At 49.8% G+C, this 19,220-nt stretch overlaps 1 protein-coding gene across 1 annotated transcript in view; it reads left to right on the top strand.

Annotated features, from left to right (window-relative positions):
* The window catches only part of LOC116952785 (A disintegrin and metalloproteinase with thrombospondin motifs 9-like), a 100,724-nt gene extending 86,470 nt beyond the window's left edge, over positions 1–14,254 (top strand). The window contains exons 23-28 of the mRNA XM_032972424.2: positions 1,027–1,146; positions 4,961–5,074; positions 5,902–6,069; positions 7,919–8,233; positions 13,661–13,822; positions 14,027–14,254. Of these exons, the coding sequence (XP_032828315.1) occupies positions 1,027–1,146; positions 4,961–5,074; positions 5,902–6,069; positions 7,919–8,233; positions 13,661–13,822; positions 14,027–14,218 (1,071 nt within the window). The 3' untranslated portion in view covers positions 14,219–14,254. The remainder of the gene's footprint in view (positions 1–1,026; positions 1,147–4,960; positions 5,075–5,901; positions 6,070–7,918; positions 8,234–13,660; positions 13,823–14,026) is intronic.
* The last annotated feature ends 4,966 nt before the right edge of the window (positions 14,255–19,220 follow it).

Consider the following 19,220-nt stretch of genomic DNA (forward strand, 5'->3'; position numbering starts at 1 on the left):
ACCCAATAACCACTGGTGTGTGTGTGTGTGTAGTGCTCAGTGACCCAATAACCACTGGTCTGTGTGTGTGTGTAGTGCTCAGTGACCCAATAACCACTGGTCTGTGTGTGTGTAGTGCTCAGTGACCCAATAACCACTGGTCTGTGTGTGTGTGTAGTGCTCAGTGACTCAATAACCACTGGTGTGTGTGTGTAGTGCTCAGTGACCCAATAACCACTGGTGTGTGTGTGTGTAGTGCTCAGTGACCCAATAACCACTGGTCTGTGTGTGTGTGTAGTGCTCAGTGACCCAATAACCACTGGTCTGTGTGTGTGTGTAGTGCCCAGTGACCCAATAACCACTGGTGTGTGTGTGTGTGTGTAGTGCTCAGTGACCCAATAACCACTGGTCTGTGTGTGTGTGTGTGTAGTGCCCAGTGACCCAATAATCACTGGTCTGTGTGTGTGTGTAGTGCTCAGTGACCCAATAACCACTGGTCTGTGTGTGTGTGTAGTGCTCAGTGACCCAATAACCACTGGTCTGTGTGTGTGTAGTGCTCAGTGACCCAATAACCACTGGTCTGTGTGTGTGTGTGTAGTGCTCAGTGACCCAATAACCACTGGTGTGTGTGTGTAGTGCTCAGTGACCCAATAACCACTGGTCTGTGTGTGTGTAGTGCTCAGTGACCCAATAACCACTGGTCTGTGTGTGTGTGTAGTGCTCAGTGACCCAATAACCACTGGTCTGTGTGTGTGTGTGTAGTGCTCAGTGACCCAATAACCACTGGTCTGTGTGTGTGTGTAGTGCTCAGTGACCCAATAACCACTGGTGTGTGTGTGTGTGTAGTGCTCAGTGACCCAATAGCCACTGGTCTGTGTGTGTGTAGTGCTCAGTGACCCAATAACCACTGGTGTGTGTGTGTGTAGTGCTCAGTGACCCAATAACCACTGGTCTGTGTGTGTGTGTAGTGCCCAGTGACCCAATAACCACTGGTCTGTGTGTGTGTGTAGTGACCCAATAACCACTGGTCTGTGTGTGTGTGTGCAGTGCTCAGTGACGTGTGGCCGTGGATACCAGATGCGTGCCATGCGCTGCTTCTCGGGGTTCTACAGCACCATCCTGGACGACCGCGAGTGCAACGCCGCCACGCGGCCCACCGAGGCGCAGGTGACGGCCGCCCCAACGTCGCCCCAACGTCGCCCCAACGTCGCTCCCTTTCGCTCGCGGTCAACGCTAGATTTTTCGACCATTGCAGCGGGGGGGTGTGGCGGGGGGGGGGCGGGGGCTTTTGGCCTAAAAAGAACACAAAGTTGTGATGGCAGCTTGAGCCGCTCTTGCAACTGTATGTTGACAACTGTGAATTTGCAGGTGTTATTTATCCTTAAATTTCTACCGGTTGCTGGTATTATTCTTCTGTTGTTTTGTTTCAGTTCACGTGTGATTGAGTGTATATATGATACAGTTTACGTGTGGATGGTGTTTATTTTTATTTATCTATGTGACTCTGTTATTTTCCACTTTTTTCGACTCCCAGCCTGGACTGAAAACCCATGACAAAGATCTTCTCAGCTCTTACAGTTTAAATAAAACGTCTGTGTCTAACATACAGAGAGTGTATAAGTTACATGATAACGGTGTGTTTATAGTATATAAGTTACATAATAACGGTGTGTTTATAGTATATAAGTTACATGATAACGGTGTGTTTATAGTATATAAGTTACATGATAACGGTGTGTTTATAGTATATAAATTACATGATAACGGTGTGTTTATAGTATATAAGTTACATGATAACGGTGTATTTATAGTATATAAGTTACATAATAACGGTGTGTTTATAGTATATAAGTTACATGATAACGGTGTGTTTATAGTATATAAGTTACATAATAATGGTGTGTTTATAGTATATAAGTTACATGATAACGGTGTGTTTATAGTATATAAGTTACATGATAACGGTGTGTTTATAGTATATAAATTACATGATAACGGTGTGTTTATAGTATATAAGTTACATGATAACGGTGTGTTTATCGTTTACACCAGTAGCGCAGGTTTTCACCGTTGTGCTGCTGCTGCTGCATTGCTCCCCGATGTTTCTTTCCTCTTTCTGTGTCGTGCCGAGGCATTTGTCCGGCACGATATCTGACGTTCCCGCTCCCACGTGCTCCTTCGGAAAGCGCGTCCGAGAGGTGTTTTGTATTTTACCTGCAGTGGGCCTAGGGGTGGCGGAGACGTAAGAACCGTGTCGCATCTTTTTTTCTTTCAACTCTCGTTTTCTCAAATTGTGAATCTGTTTCCTTGCCAGACACGTCTGCGGTGTCACGCGGGCTCCGAGTCGCTGACCCGCGGACAAGTGCGGCAGCCGCGGCCGCTAGTTAGACCGGGCACGCCCCGTTAAAAGGTCGCCAACGAACGCAGTGAATCCACACCCCAGATATTTATCCCACTCTCCCCACGTTGTACGTACGTACGGCATGTCGAGCTTCTTTTGCACCGTGCGTAGCCAACCGCGCTAATCGGAGGCGCGGGGGGAGAACAAAACTAAACACAAAAAAATCGGTTCAGCACAATCTCTGGCCATTGTGAACGGTCGTGGATGGACAGAATGGGCGGCTCTGATTGAGGTGTTTGAGCTTTGGAATTCCTCTCAATGGGTCTTCATCGGCTGAGTAGTGGGAGGGGAGCAAACACCCCTGTCGGTCATCATGGCGGTCCCCCCCCCCGTGCCCCCCTCTAGGCGATACACCGGCCTCAAACCTTAAACCCCGTTGTTTGGGGAGCACTCTGACTGTGGCCCCACCCCATGCCTTTGCACGGACCCCAAACTAACGGATAACTTGTATATATTAGTCTGTTTTGGTAAATGTCAGTTATAGTGAACGCTCGATACGTCCACCGTAACCACACACCGTTGACTTTAACATAGCCATTTCTGTGACCAGTCACAAGCTAATCACTCAGCTATTTCAATGCTAAATTCTATGCTAATTCCTTTGTCAAGGCTCTTTGTTTCTTCTCACACAGCTTAAAGGTCGTGATCTAAGCGTGGCTTTGTTCGCCCCAGCGCTGTCCTCCAGACAGTCTCGTCCCTTCACCTGATGAAGGCCGCTTGTGTTGTGGCCGAAACGTCATGAGAATTTTATTGTGTTATTTTATTTTGTCAATTTATTATTTTATTCTCATTCTACGTGACTTTACCGAAAGAACCAAAGAAGATGAATCCTTGCAGTCACGAAAGCTTTAAATCGAAATTTAACCGTTGGATTAATTTGCATCTATTACCCGCAAATGCAAACGGAAATAAGATTCGACTTGTTGTTTACAAAGCGTCTCGATGCAACTGCATCTCACGGACGCTGGACGCGCTGCACACACAGTGCGTGGCGTGCGGGTCGTGTGCACGCAACGGAGACGCTCGGTTTCCCTGTTCAAAGTACGGCATGAATGGAAACGGCGACAGACGAGAGTCGGGGCAGACACAGGCAGCAGAGACGAGGAAGGTCTCCTGCTTGGACCGACATTCCCCCCTTTTAATCAGTCGTGACCCTGAGGCTTTGTTCAGTCCACCTCGTCAGTTGTGCAGAAGGGTTTGAGGCGCTACAACGGGTGACCCAACATTCATATTTTTTTTATCTTAAAACGTACCGAGATGATGTCTCCTATAATGGAAGTCTCCTGTACACTGCACTTGGGAAAGGGTGTCACGTCATCTTCCTCCTTTGGTATTCAGGAGGTCGTGGGTTTGATCCCGACCCCGACGCCTGCTGTATATTTGGAGTTTTTGTGTGTCTCTCCCCGTTTCCGCGTGGATTTTTTCTCCGGGTCCTCCGGTAATTTTGTCCCTCCACATTGAGAATCAACATCGACATGCGTGTTACAGTGTTTGGCTGCTGTACATTTGCACGTGACGACGAGCCACTTCGTCGGGCTATCGTTTGTGATTGCCAGGTCACTTCTGAAAAAGAGCTACGTCGCTCAGGGGGGGGGGGGGGCCTTACCTGGTAAAATAAAGCATAGTTTAGTTTTCTTATTTGGAGCATTTGTTACTCGTTGGCGTGAAGTGAACATATCAGAAAGTGCCCTCGCAATCGAGTCACTTGGGTCCGTAATTTGAAGGCCGCATTCCGCGGTGAGCTCAGAACATGCACGGGCGGCTAAGTTGGGGCGCAGTCGCCGCTCTGCACTCCGAGGGAGCGAGCCCGGGAGGAACGAAGCCCAGAGCTGTGAAGCGGGTGGCACGGTCTTCGCGCCCAGAACGCGCGGTGCTTTTCTTCGGGCGAAGTGCATTGATCCCTCGTGTTGAACGCGGTTGTATGGTACGGATTCGTTCCTGAAGAGCGGCGCGTTCGGCTAAAACGCGTTGGCCGCCACCATGGGCACTGTGGTGGCTAGGAGATGTTAACTCCCTCGCCTGGTATACAGGAGGTCGTGGGTTCCATCCCATTTCTGACACCTCTATATTTGGAATTTGCATGTCTCTCTCCCCCGTAGTCACGTGGCTTTTCGCCGTGTCCTCTGGTTTTCCATTCTAAATTTAGAAACGTGCGTTTAGAGTATTTGGCTGTTGGACATTTCCACATGATAAGCCACTCCGTTGAGCTAACAATTGTAGCCAGGTCGCGTCTGAAAAAGAGCTGTCATATATCTCAGTGGGCCTTATCTGGTAAAATGTAAAGTTATTTCGAGTTAGTTTTAGAGAATCCAACTTGGGTAATGCCGGGTTCGAAGCGCAGCGCGCTAACTGCTACGCTGCTGATCCCCACGACCACTGCTCAACATCGCCAGCGTTCTCATAATTATTGTTGCTGCTCAAGCTGCAGACGGATGTGGGAGGAGGGGAGCGAGCGAGTGAAGTACTTCTCTTGAGGAGCTTTGTGGTTCGTTTTATTCTGGGGGGGGCGGGGGGGGGGCCGATGTCATCATCATCATCATCGTGACCTCTGCTGCCACTGTGCCACCGCTGCTCCTGCAGGACTGCGAGCAGACGACTTGCTCTGCAGCGCTGCCGGACCTCACTCCCAGCCCGCTGTCCTACTTGCAGCGGCAGCAGTCTCCCACGCAGTGGCGATACGGCTCCTGGACTCCGGTGTGTACCCCCCCGCCCCCCTCCACCGCCCTCCGCCTCCCCCCTGGCCCACAGCCGCTCCCCCCTCACCGTTAACAGCCCTCTCCTAGTGCTGTTAATTGCACATTTCTATGGCGGGGACACATTTTAACCACCGTGCACCCGCCCCACAAAGTGGTACCAAATGTATAGACCTGCAGGGGGAATGATGAGCTGGATTTCTACCCCACCCCAAGCAAGATTTTAACTTTCGACCATCCGAGTCCGAGCCGCCCGCTCTCGCGCCCGAGCCACTCGGCGGGATTCTCGACGCATTTGCTCCGACCCTTGACCTTCGCTACACTGTGCCACTAAGCGGCTGATGCCTTCTGTCCCCTGCTCCTCCCCGCGGTGGCAGCTCATGACGCCAGGTCAAGGAGGAAATTGAACCCCCCTTAGAGCTTCCAGTTTGAGGAAGCAGGCACGTGGTGAATAATTGGATGTTACAACAAAGGTGTGTGTGTGTGTGTGCGCCCGTGTGCGTAGTGGTTGGGGCGCTGCGCTATGAACCCGGTGTCCCGAGTTCGATTCCCCGCTCACGGCCCACACCAGTGACGTTTATCTGAACCAGTCCTGGGCCTCCCTTAGGTCGACTCGACCTCAAATGAGCACCTGGTGCGATGTGTAGTAAACATCACCTCCTCGGGAGACAAAGGCGGCCGGGCGTGCTTTGCTGGCCACCCGAGCCCACTCGCGTGCCATTGCCGGGCCTTCTTCGCAGGCACCGCTCTCTTCACAAGTCCTTGCGCCCCACGGCTTTGTAGAGGCTCCCACGGTGGTTTACCTTCGTGTCTGTGCGCCTGCCCCAGTGCTCTGCGTCCTGTGGCAAGGGCGTGAGGCAGCGCTACGTGAGCTGCCGCGACGTGCACGGAGGCATCGCGGACCCGTCCGCCTGCCTGCACCTCACCCGGCCGCCCGAGACGGAGCCCTGTGTCACCACCACATGCGGCCAGTGGAGGGCGGGCGACTGGACCGCGGTGAGATCCCTGCCCTGAACCACACCGATCGGCACAATCAGTGTTCAGTTGGAGGATCCCTGTCCCAGGGGCCTAACTGGCGCGTCGTTGTTTGGCCCTGAAGAGGGCCGTTGGCGCGGCTTGTGTTGTCTTTGCTCTGGAAGAACCGGGAGATCGACGATCGATGTTCGGTCGCCGCCTGCATGGCATTTGTCGCGACTTGTCACTCAACAGAGTGGGCCGCTTGGAGAGGTTGCCATCTTCCACTCCTACAAAGTGGTATGATGTCGTTGACAGGGGGGGCACGTACGACAAGGGCATCGAGGAATGAGACACGGCGATCGAGGGAGTTACCTTGGAGATCATGAAAGGATCGGGGAGGGACGGGAAGGCGTTGAGGGCAAGGAAGAGGAAGGGAACTGGCAGTGGAGAAGTGAGCTTTTTAAGAGAGGAGCGGAAGGGCGGTACAGGGGAAGTGGGTTCCAGCCCGTGGAGCTTCTGCCTGTCTCAGCCCGGCCCAGTCCCCTGTGTTGGTGGCCCGCTCGTGGCCTCGTCTGCCTTGCCCGCATGGTCCTCGCACCCTGAGGTCGACTTTTGCCAGCCTGCGTCCTCGTCTTACGTGGCTTAATCTCAGCTTTACTTAAAACTGAAAAGGATCAAATGTAACCAAAACTGTTGTTGCTTGAACTGCTTTCATGCCAGAGAAATTGCTAGAAAATTTAGAATGCTATATTTAATTTAGTGATATTCACCTGCTACTGTCAGGAATTGATATTATTGCAATCAATCGCATTGTGCTAAATTCACTATGGATGTGTTCTGATTAAAAATGCATGAGGTTTGAGTTTTTATAGCAATGTATATTTTTTATATATGTTGCTATGTATTTTTTATTCCTAATTCCTAATGTTTTACAATTGTACCTTCGAAAAAGCACGACCTTCCTCCGTGTGCTGGAGAACGCCTGTGGGAAGAGATGTATTCTTTTTCAAATGGGCCATTTCATTTGCTCGTTGCAGAATAGAGGTCACACTACCGCGCGGCAGTCAAAGCCGTATATACTTAATATTTAGAGCTGGAATTCATCCAAATTAAGTGCAAAAACTAATTTAAATTATACGTGCGGTTTCTTTTTCCAGTAGTCTTTGGTGACTGAGATAATCAACTTTTGCCACATTGGAGAGCTCCGTTTAATCTCGGTTCTGCTGGAAGCCAGAGTCAAATCCATGCTCGCAGCAGCGCCTGTTCAGCACTGTGATCTCTAAGAGATACTTGCATCAGTCGTGAATTTATGCCTTGCACAGTTCGTTGCATGTTGCGGTGAGCAGAGAGCTGCTGTGGTGCAGTGGTCCGCAAACTGTACTGGCGATCCAGAGGACCGCCGGTCCAACTCCTTAAAATACGAAGCAGTAGTTGAAACGATGGCACAAGTTTCTTAAAATCCCTACCCCCGACCCCCCACTGCCTCTCTCTACCCAGTTAACATGCTCAGTGTGTTCCACCACAGTATTGTCCATCAGCAGGTTGTGTGTGGTGGGGAAAAGTGTGGGTATTCCCCACTTTTCCAACATCATCTGGGGCAACGTAGAAAGTGGGCTGAATACCACTCTATAGCTCTCTCCAGTGGCGTGGATGGGCAACTGTAGGACCGCATCTTTTACTTTTATTGGGAGCATCATGAATTTTAGAGAATAAGAAGAAGAATTCGCCTTTAACAATGTCTCAAGATTCCGATCGGTGAACTGGTGAATCGGTGAACTGGTGACTCGTTGAATACCCTGGAAATACTTCGACGGAGCAGGTACCATGCCGCTCGCCTGACCTGCGAGTAAGGCACCGTGTGCGTGTGCATGCGTGCGCGTGCGAGCAGTGCCCCGTGCCGTGCGGGCTGGGCCGCGTCACACGCCAAGTGCTGTGCATCAGCCACGCTCTGCAGCTGCTCGACGAGTCGGAGTGCGACGACGGCGAGCGCCCGCCCACGGAGCGGGAGTGCTCGGGCCCGCCGTGCCCCGTGGCGCGGCACGGCTACCCGGCTCCCGGCACGGAGGCCCGGCCGCCGGGCCCGCTGGAGCCGCGGCCCTTCCCGGGCTACGGCCCGCAGAGGGACTACTCTCTCGTTAAGGGCGCGATGCCCTCCTCCTCGCGTGGGGGGGGACGGCAGTGGAGGACGGGTCCCTGGGGCGCGGTAAGATTTACTAACGAAGTACGGCGCAGAAGGCACGGCCGTTGACAGATTAACAAAAAGACGTGGAACAAAGAGCCGGGAGGTGCACGGAGGGGTGCATTGCTTAAAGTGACACCGAGAGACCGCAACGAGGAACGCGTGGAATTCGAGAGCGTACGCAGGTGATCGACGTTGCCAATAGGTCACCGTGTCGATCGGTGTGGGTTGCTAAGGGGGGGTGAGGAGCGCAGGACCAGTTCTGACACCGACTGACGTTGGCTGTCACCTCGGATTGAACCGAGGTTGCTGGTTTCACATAGGGAGAACCGTTCTATTTCCACTCCGTCTCGTCAAATTGCTATTTTATGTACGTGGTCAGGAATCGAACTCGGCTGACCGTGTTCAGAGCTCGGTGCCGCCGCTCTCCGCCCCCATGGCTTTGTGCACCTAAGTGGGCATTCCACTCGAGAGATGCCCCTCTATGTACTCTCTAGGAGGCCCAGGATGCAATTCAGCAGCAGGAGGCTCAATCATAGCAGGCTCTGTCCTCGTCAGGGTTAACTCACATTTTCTTAGTTTTTTCGGTAAAGTCACGTTGAAGAGAAACAACAAAATAACAAAATATATATAAAACAATAAAAATTCTCACGACGTTTCGACCATAACTGAAACGGTCATCATCAGGTGTGTCGGTTTGCATAAATTTATTTTGAAAATGGCATATTTATTTATTTATATATAAAAAAAATAACGTTTGCGTCACGCGCAACGATTGGCAGTTTGCCAGGACTAGTCCATCTATTTTTTGAAAAGAGGAGGGGGGAGACGAAATTTGTTTTTATGTATGCTGTCTGAAAGCCACTGTAAGCGTGAACAATCAATCAAGAACTGAAATGATTTATCAAATCTTTCCAATGATTGCTAAGATAGAATCCATCTTCTCGGTTGAAATTGTCTCTGTGTTTGTATATGTGGATAGCCTCATGAACGAATCTCTCATGGAAGCCAGATGGCTTACAAAGAACCTCCGTCTTGGAAAAGTCAATGGCATGTGAGCCTACTGAATTAGAACAATGATCTGCTACGGCCGAGGTGTTGGTCCTACCGTGTTTAAGGTCTGCTTTATGTTCACGAATGCGGTCCGAGATATGGCGTTTGGTTTCTCCAATTTAAGTACTACCACAGAGGCAACTTAGTTTGTAGACACCAGGGTATTGTATGTCCGGAATCACATCTTTTACAGACGGAACCAGATCACGGATTTTATGTAATGTGTTGAAACGGACCTGGATCTTGTGTTTATTCAAGATCTTGGAGATCTTTTTTTTTTGTGATCCCAGCAATGTAGGGTAAAGTGATGGTTTTGAAAGGCTCCTCAAGAGGGTTCTTCTTCATGGTTTGAGTGATAGCTTTGCGGATTGTATAGTCGGAGTAACCATTAGCCCTAAGAGCTTGGTGTACGTGCTTGAGTTCACTGCTTATGTGTTCCTGGTCGGATATGCATTGGGCTCTATGATATAGAGTCTTGATGAGAGAATTCTTCTGTGATGGATGGTGGTGGGAATCCGGTTTCAGATAAGCATCCGTATGGGTAGCTTTCCTGTAGACAGAGTGGCTCATTGAACCATCAGGTCTCTTTTTAATTAGGACATCCAAAAAAGGTATCTTGCCATCTATTTCGACTTCCATGGTAAATCTGATGGCTGGGTGTATGGAATTGATGTGGTCGAAGAATTGGTCTAGAGCAGGCCGGCCATGTGGCCAGATGACAAAAGTGTCATCCACGTACCTCTTCCATAAGGTTGGGCGCAGAGTGGCAGTCTGGATGGCGTCAGTCTCAAATTTCTCCATGAAAATGTTAGCTATAACTGGAGAAAGGGGGGAGCCCATTGGGGTGCCCTCAGTTTGTTTGTAGAAAGTTCCATTCCAAGTGAAGTATGTATTGGTTAAACAGTGTCTCACCAGGGGGGGTACCTCAGTGTTTAGCCCTTGATGAACCAAGTCTTCAATGATTGCAATGGTGTCAGGTACAGGAACCTTGGTGAATAAGGAAACTACATCAAAACTGACAAGCAGGTCGTCTGGGGACAGGGAAATACCCTTGATTGTTGATACCAGGTGAGTAGAATTTTGTACCGCAGAGGTGGTCTTTCCAGTGAAAGGACGCAGGATTTCAGACAAAAAACGAGCTAGTTTGTAGGTGGGGGAGCTGATAGTAGAGACTATGGGACGAAGAGGTGTATCAACTTTACGTATTTTTGGTAAGCCGTATAATCTTGGTGGCCTGGCAGCAGAAGGTTTCAACGAAAACTGTTTAGATTGATCAATTAATGCGGTTGAATCAGAAATTATTTTGTTGGTTTGTGTGACGAGGCTGTTGGTGGGATCTCTTTTTATTTTTGTATAACTACCATCGTCGAGTAATTCTTTAATTTTGTTGTTGTATTCTATTTTATCCATGATGACAGTAGCATTGCCTTTGTCAGCTGAGAGAACTACAATATCATTCCTCTTTTTTAATTTATATAATTCAAAACGCTCATCTTTGCTGAGGTTGCTAGCTGGCATCTTAGCGTTTTTGAGGGTTGCAGCGATTTCAGATCTTGCTACGTCTGCAGCGATGTGACCCAGGCCCCTGAGAGCAACGTCTACTTGGGCAATTATATCATTAACTGGTATGTGTTTAGGTGTGACTGCAAAGTTTAGACCTTTAGCTAAAACGGATTTCAGACCATCGGAAATAGAACTGTTACTGCGATTAATTTCCAAATTTAACCTCCTCTTCAACAAAAGACCGGACCCACACACCAAAAAGTTAGACGTTAATAAAGTCGTAATTAATCGCAGTAACAGTTCTATTTCCGATGGTCTGAAATCCGTTTTAGCTAAAGGTCTAAACTTTGCAGTCACACCTAAACACATACCAGTTAATGATATAATTGCCCAAGTAGACGTTGCTCTCAGGGGCCTGGGTCACATCGCTGCAGACGTAGCAAGATCTGAAATCGCTGCAACCCTCAAAAACGCTAAGATGCCAGCTAGCAACCTCAGCAAAGATGAGCGTTTTGAATTATATAAATTAAAAAAGAAGAATGATATTGTAGTTCTCTCAGCTGACAAAGGCAATGCTACTGTCATCATGGATAAAATAGAATACAACAACAAAATTAAAGAATTACTCGACGATGGTAGTTATACAAAAATAAAAAGAGATCCCACCAACAGCCTCGTCACACAAACCAACAAAATAATTTCTGATTCAACCGCATTAATTGATCAATCTAAACAGTTTTCGTTGAAACCTTCTGCTGCCAGGCCACCAAGATTATACGGCTTACCAAAAATACATAAAGTTGATACACCTCTTCGTCCCATAGTCTCTACTATCAGCTCCCCCACCTACAAACTAGCTCGTTTTTTGTCTGAAATCCTGCGTCCTTTCACTGGAAAGACCACCTCTGCGGTACAAAATTCTACTCACCTGGTATCAACAATCAAGGGTATTTCCCTGTCCCCAGACGACCTGCTTGTCAGTTTTGATGTAGTTTCCTTATTCACCAAGGTTCCTGTACCTGACACCATTGCAATCATTGAAGACTTGGTTCATCAAGGACTAAACACTGAGGTACCCCCCCTGGTGAGACACTGTTTAACCAATACATACTTCACTTGGAATGGAACTTTCTACAAACAAACTGAGGGCACCCCAATGGGCTCCCCCCTTTCTCCAGTTATAGCTAACATTTTCATGGAGAAATTTGAGACTGACGCCATCCAGACTGCCACTCTGCGCCCAACCTTATGGAAGAGGTACGTGGATGACACTTTTGTCATCTGGCCACATGGCCGGCCTGCTCTAGACCAATTCTTCGACCACATCAATTCCATACACCCAGCCATCAGATTTACCATGGAAGTCGAAATAGATGGCAAGATACCTTTTTTGGATGTCCTAATTAAAAAGAGACCTGATGGTTCAATGAGCCACTCTGTCTACAGGAAAGCTACCCATACGGATGCTTATCTGAAACCGGATTCCCACCACCATCCATCACAGAAGAATTCTCTCATCAAGACTCTATATCATAGAGCCCAATGCATATCCGACCAGGAACACATAAGCAGTGAACTCAAGCACGTACACCAAGCTCTTAGGGCTAATGGTTACTCCGACTATACAATCCGCAAAGCTATCACTCAAACCATGAAGAAGAACCCTCTTGAGGAGCCTTTCAAAACCATCACTTTACCCTACATTGCTGGGATCACAAAAAAAAAAGATCTCCAAGATCTTGAATAAACACAAGATCCAGGTCCGTTTCAACACATTACATAAAATCCGTGATCTGGTTCTGTCTGTAAAAGATGTGATTCCGGACATACAATACCCTGGTGTCTACAAACTAAGTTGCCTCTGTGGTAGTAGTTACATTGGAGAAACCAAACGCCATATCTCGGACCGCATTCGTGAACATAAAGCAGACCTTAAACACGGTAGGACCAACACCTCGGCCGTAGCAGATCATTGTTCTAATTCAGTAGGCTCACATGCCATTGACTTTTCCAAGACGGAGGTTCTTTGTAAGCCATCTGGCTTCCATGAGAGATTCGTTCATGAGGCTATCCACATATACAAACACAGAGACAATTTCAACCGAGAAGATGGATTCTATCTTAGCAATCATTGGAAAGATTTGATAAATCATTTCAGTTCTTGATTGATTGTTCACGCTTACAGTGGCTTTCAGACAGCATACATAAAAACAAATTTCGTCTCCCCCCTCCTCTTTTCAAAAAATAGATGGACTAGTCCTGGCAAACTGCCAATCGTTGCGCGTGACGCAAACGTTATTTTTTTATATATATAAATAAATAAATATGCCATTTTCAAAATAAATTTATGCAAACCGACACACCTGATGATGACCGTTTGAGTTATGGTCGAAACGTCGTGAGAATTTTTATTGTTTTATATATATTTTGTTATTTTGTTGTTTCTCTTCAACGTGACTTTACCGAAAAAACTAAGAATATGAATTACTGCAGTCACGAAAGCTTTAAATCAAAATTTAACTCACATTTGTTCGTATTTCCTTTTACCCATTATCTCACTCACCCGTTCCCATTTTATTTTTTAAACCTAACTTTGTAAAACTAATTTAGTGGCGGAGTGGGCGTTTCTAAGCAATGAAAAAACCCAAACTGGTGCTTTGCATTTCCGGGAGGCCGATAATCGATATTCAGGCGCCACCATTGTGACTATCAAGCGTGATGGGGTGGGCCTCGAGATGGCCATCACCTGCCACCCCATCCCTCGGACAGAGCCACCGATTGGCTACTTCACCGAGAACTGAATCTCTAATCGTTGCTCTTCGTTGGCCCATTCGAACTCATCGTCATCGTAATCACCTTCATCACCATCGTCGTCGTCCCCATCGTCCCCATCAGTGCTCCAGCACGTGCGCAGGTGGGATCCACAGGCGGGTGGTGGTGTGCCAGGACGAGAACGGCTACGCCGACTACCACTGCGAGGAACGGCACCGGCCCTCCGAGACGCAGGCGTGCGACGCGGGGCCCTGCCCCGAGTGGAACTACGGATCCTGGGGCGAGGTGCGTCAGTGCTCGGCAGCCCCGTAACTGCACCCCCCACCCACCCCCCCCATAGTTCCCCCTGGCGGAGGCCGCTGTGCCGACATCGGCGTGAGAAAGACGATTCTGTCTCTACACCTTGACCCCTTCATTTGTTTCCCCGCCCCTCCCCCAAAGCTGACCGTCGTGACCCCCCCGCCCACCCACCCCGGCTCTTGCGTGCAGTGCACGAAGACCTGCGGCGGAGGGACGCGCTCGCGGGCCGTGCTGTGCCAGCTCCCGAGCGGGCAGCCCCTGGCCGAGCAGAGCTGCGAGGTGCTGGAGCGGCCGATGGAGCGGCAGCAATGCGGCGCGCAGCCGTGCCCTCCCGGGCGTGCCCAGGACCACTGGCACCGCGCAGCCTGGACTCCTTCGTAGACGCTCCCCCCACCCCGTTTCACTCCCCCCCCCCCCCCCCCCCCCACCATGCTTTAGAGGTCTACGCTCGAAGCGATTCCGCGAAGCGCGCGTGCCGGAAAGGAATTTCGTTCGGCATGGATTATTGACGCGACCCTGTGGCCGTGTCGCTTGTCTATGTGTGTTGTTCATGAAAGGTCTCATCCGTTGTTAAACAAATAATTCGAATTAGACAGCGGTTGGACTCAAAACTACAAAGACAAAAATCCCCCGTCTAGCCTTGAACTGACCGTTGGAGCAAGTTGCTGTCAGAGAGTAGCACTTGTGAAGGCCCGCACGGCGCACGAGGCATGGCGGGTGGCCAGCAACCACGCACGGCCGCCTTTGTCTCCCCGGTGCCGATGTGTTGCACACCGCACTGGGTACTCATTTGAGGCCGAGTCAACCTAGGGGGAGGCCCAGGATGACCGGTTCAGATAATCGTCACCGGTGTTTGCCATGAGCGGGAATCTAGTTTAGAAAGTCCCGGTTGTTTTTGCCCAGCGTCGTGGGATATGATTGTTTCGTATTCTTACACAGTGTGCCGCTGAAGATTTACTCTCATCTCTTCAGCTTGAAACAAACTAAGCGAAGAGGATGCGTGTTGCCAACACTTTGAGCCGTGCGGTTGTAGCTGCCGTCGAATTATCTATTCTTTAATTGCGGACGATGTCTTTTTTTTAACGGACGCCCTGTAGATTGTGAGGAGTCCACACATTCAGGATGGTTCGACATTATCAATGCCAGATTTTGGCATCGCTTATTGCTCGACTTCTTTCCGCACAGAAGCAGGGAAGCGACAACCCACGGAGCCCATATGAGGGTGGCGCGCCGTGGGCAGCGAGGGAGAATATCGTAGGCTGAGCCGTGTGTGGCTCGCGATGTGTGGCTCCGTAGCGACACACCTGATATCTACCTTCGCGGCGCAACTTTATTTATAACGGGGGTGGGGGTTAGAAAAAAATGCGCGGAAGCAGGAGCGTACCCGGGGACACTAGCCCCGTGGCTGCGGAGTCAGACACGCGAGTACTCCCGGAGGGAGCGCTGACGACGATTTCTAAATCCATAACTCCACAGCCAATCGTCGCGCGCGAACGGAACGTGTGACGAACCACCCCCACGTGTGACCACCCCACGTATATATATATAAAGTCGTGCGTTTGGGAATGCGACTCATAAGGGTCAGAAAGTTTGGCCGTATTTGTTTTATTGACTCTTGATGGCAGATGTAGCTTGAGATTGAGTTGCGATTTTATTTTGTAGAGAACCAATTATATTTTTTGTATCCTAAATATCAAGAGATTATGCTGTTCATGATACCACACTTTGCAATCACTTCTTTTACAGCTCCCACACTCTTTGCAAAGTAGGCATCGGATATTTCAGATCCACTCTGGCGCTGTCCCTACCATCCATCCCCTTGCAACTTCTGAGATGCCTCTAGATCGATGCCTCCGTCGGTTATCTGACCTCCCCTATCCTGCAACATGCGCTCTGTTCCTGGCATCATTCTCTTCCTGATTATACGGCGATGTCTTTGTTTCTTTCTGCCAGATTCTATACTGAACGTTGAAGATGCTTACTCTGTCTCCTGTCAAGGGATTAAAATCGCCCTCCACTGCCACCTACAATGAAGAACCTTCACTGCTCGCCGTTCGTCTACAGCTGGCCTGTTGAATAACACAGATCTTGCTCCTGCCTCAAACACTCAGCTCCTACAGCTAATGTTCACATCTGTACGCTTCCAAAGTGTAATGTGTATTTAATCAAAAACGCACCCTGCTCATGCCACGCCTTGGCCTTCGGACAACCCCCATAGATTATTGCACATTACTTGCCAAATCCAAACGGTTCGCTATTAGCTCCACATTCTTGCTCCTTATTGGCACCCTGTGGTGAAAACGCTTACTACCTCACTTGGTATACAAGTGGTCTCCACGCTCTCACCAATCCCTCGCTGTCTTTTGTCGTCATGTGCCGTGCTGGCTTATCTGTCCGCGTCATCGCATTTGTCATCCAATTGATCTTGGGTCGTCCTTCTACCGCGTCCCGCGGGACGATGTTGACCACGTGTGGTTTTTTGTCACGTGTCCGTTGCTTCGCTATGCCCCACGGCGGGTTCGTGGTGTGCCAACCGTTCTGCGATTTCACCCAGAATGGATTGAACACGCGTGGAATGGATTTGTTTGCGCGTTGAGCAGTGTGCGGTAGACGTGGCGATCTTCGGAGGAATCCCACCTCAAATGCGAGCCGTCGTCTTGTCACCGTCTCTGGAATCAAGAAGTGTCCACGCTTGGCAACCATAACAATTGCTCTACATAAAAGTGCCAGGAGATGTTGTCGTAGGGCATCTGCCAATGTCCTAATGAACAAACATGTGTCAGCCACACACTCCAGGTGTTGTGGTCTTTCTACTCATGCAGAGTTGAGCATGGCAGTGAGGAAAGTTCGTGACCCTCCCCAACCCCTGCTGTGGGCATCTGCTCTTTAATCAAACTCAGTAGGAATGTATCTTAAGTATATAAAGGTGCAAATCCCATCGTGCAGGGCTCTTAAGTGATCAGATTATCTTGCCTGGAATGTTATTTCAATCTAGAAGGTCCACTCCTAGACCAAGTGATTGACTTCAATTGGATCAGGCCAGAACGCTGTTCTGAGAATTATTTTGGCCACGCCACATCCGTCTCACCTTATTTTTCCTTTAAAAAAACCTGTTCGTGAGATTATCGGAAAATATGGTAGAATCGTATAGAAGTATTAATGATAGGCAAATGTTGTACTATAGTGGGCACTACATTATGCCAATTATCCTGAATCCAAGCCAGCCTAAGCAGGGTCTGAGAAATTGGGCCCGGCTGTGATCCTAGACATTACCAAAACAGAATCGTACACTTGCCTAAGTCTACAACACGCGTCTACAATCTCTCATCACATCGCTTTCCTCTGCCATGAAAGGTACTTGGGATTGTTACTTGGGAAAGTTTGACAGAGCAACGGCGATAACGTAGACAGATTCACACAGGATAGGACTCATTGGCAGACGCAGAGGTGGAGAGATGGAATATGTGGTAGCAAAGAGATGAACATCAGAGCGTCAATTCCAGAGGGTTCATGAAGGGAGGTTTGCGTAGCTGTTTGGAGACGGCTATTGAACAGGAAGAGTCGCAACACTCGGCGGGGATCGCTGGGGTGTTTTGCGAGCAACGAGGTGTGGAATTACTGCAGAGGTGTTGAGAGAAGAGGAATGACAGATGCTCGTATTAATGTTATCAGAGCGCACGGAGCTAGGAACAGTTACCGCATCACCGGGAAAATGCTATCGTACCGTAGAGTACGGAGAGGGACAGGTGAATTGGAGTGCGTTAGATCTATAAGGCTACATGTATTAAGCGTTCCAGGGAAAGTGTGAACCGTTATTTTTGTGAACAGCACTTAAATTGAAATACATTGAAATGAAAACCAGCGCGAGTCCAAAAGAAGGGATGTGATCGTCATGCGACTTTGTCAGTATGTGAGGTGACGAGGAGGGGTGATTTGTGTTCGGTAAAAATGTATTTATTTCCAACCTTTGTTGGTGCTTCAGTGTTTATTTAATTAGTTTTCACTCCGAGTCTAAATGTGTACGTGACGAGAAAGGGATGCGGCCCGACACTCGCACTCGGTGCCTTGGCACCCACGGACTCCTCGGCATTCGGAGGAGACTTTTTGGGAGGGCAAACCACTTCGGTCGAGGAGACCAACCGTGTCTTGCGGGGAGGCCTTGTTCAGTGTTTGCGGCAGCTCCTGCGCCTTGGTGACGGAATTACGCGCGCTCGTGTGTGGCGTCAACCGAGGAGCGTCACACACAATTCGACGTGAGCCCGCTGCCGCGTTTGGCGACTGCCATCCCAAATCAACGGGTGTCCATTAACGTACTGCCTTCAGGCTCGCATAGCCAAGGAGGGTGGGTGGGGGGGGGAAGTGCGTGTGCCGGCTTGTTGTAGTCCTTGTCACTGTCAGAACAGATTGTGGTCAGGACTGACAGTGATCAACCCCTGATCCACCACACCTCAGGGGCCGAAGGGCGATTCGTTTACCCTCAAGACTGCTGCTGTTCATGGACCTTAAGTTCACGTGACCGGTGCGGGCCCTGCTGCACTAGGACCCGTTCCGCGCCCACAGTAACACGACGCAGGGCTCTGGGTGTTGTTGTTGAATGGGGCACGGGTGGGCAGCAGCCGTTACATCGCCCACCGTGCACCGCGCCTCGGATTTGGGCGCACGCGAGTTGGCCGCTCGCGAGTTGGCCGCTCGTGAGTTGGCCGCTCGCGAGTTGGCCGCTCGCGAGTTGGCCGCTCGTGAGTTGGCCACTCGCGAGTTGGCCGCTCGTGAGTTGGCCGCTCGTGAGTTGGCCGCTCGTGAGTTGGCCGCTCGCGTTGTCGTTCCGATCTTAGGACGTTCGTTTTTTTTTCCCAATCCACACCGGTTTTGATTTTCGCGAGGCGCAGAGTAACTTACAAAAAAATGTTGTTTGTCGTGAATGATTTTTTTTTGTGTGACAACCGTGCGAGTGCTGTCCGTTGCACGTCACCACGTGGTGACGTGTGACGTGTGTGTGGTCTGGCGGGGTGGTCTGCTCTCATCGGATCGGCAGAGCTGAAGGCGCTCAACGCGCACGATTCTCCTTGCCCCGCGTACGGCGAGGCTCGCGTCGTGCGAGTCCGATTCGCGTCGCCTAGTTTGCGCGTAAATTGCTTCCAGGGACTTCGTCTCGACTTGGCACCGATAATGCATTGCCAATAAAAGTGAGTCCACCCCGCCCGCCCTGCCTTAATATTTAACTAACGGGCACACCGGCACGGGATGATTTTGTTTAAAGCAGCTAAAGTGAGAACATTGCCGGATTTGGGCGACGGCGGTTTTAACTCCTCGCCCAATGACCGGCAAGCGAGGAAGCCCTTCGGCGAGTCTCAAAAGGTTTAGCCAGGCTATGCCAGGGGGTCCA

The sequence above is a fragment of the Petromyzon marinus genome, chromosome 48 (assembly GCF_048934315.1).
Source record: "Petromyzon marinus isolate PM22_M1 ecotype Great Lakes invasive population chromosome 48, UKy_Petmar_22M1.pri1.0, whole genome shotgun sequence".
Taxonomy (NCBI): Eukaryota; Metazoa; Chordata; class Hyperoartia; order Petromyzontiformes; family Petromyzontidae; genus Petromyzon; species Petromyzon marinus.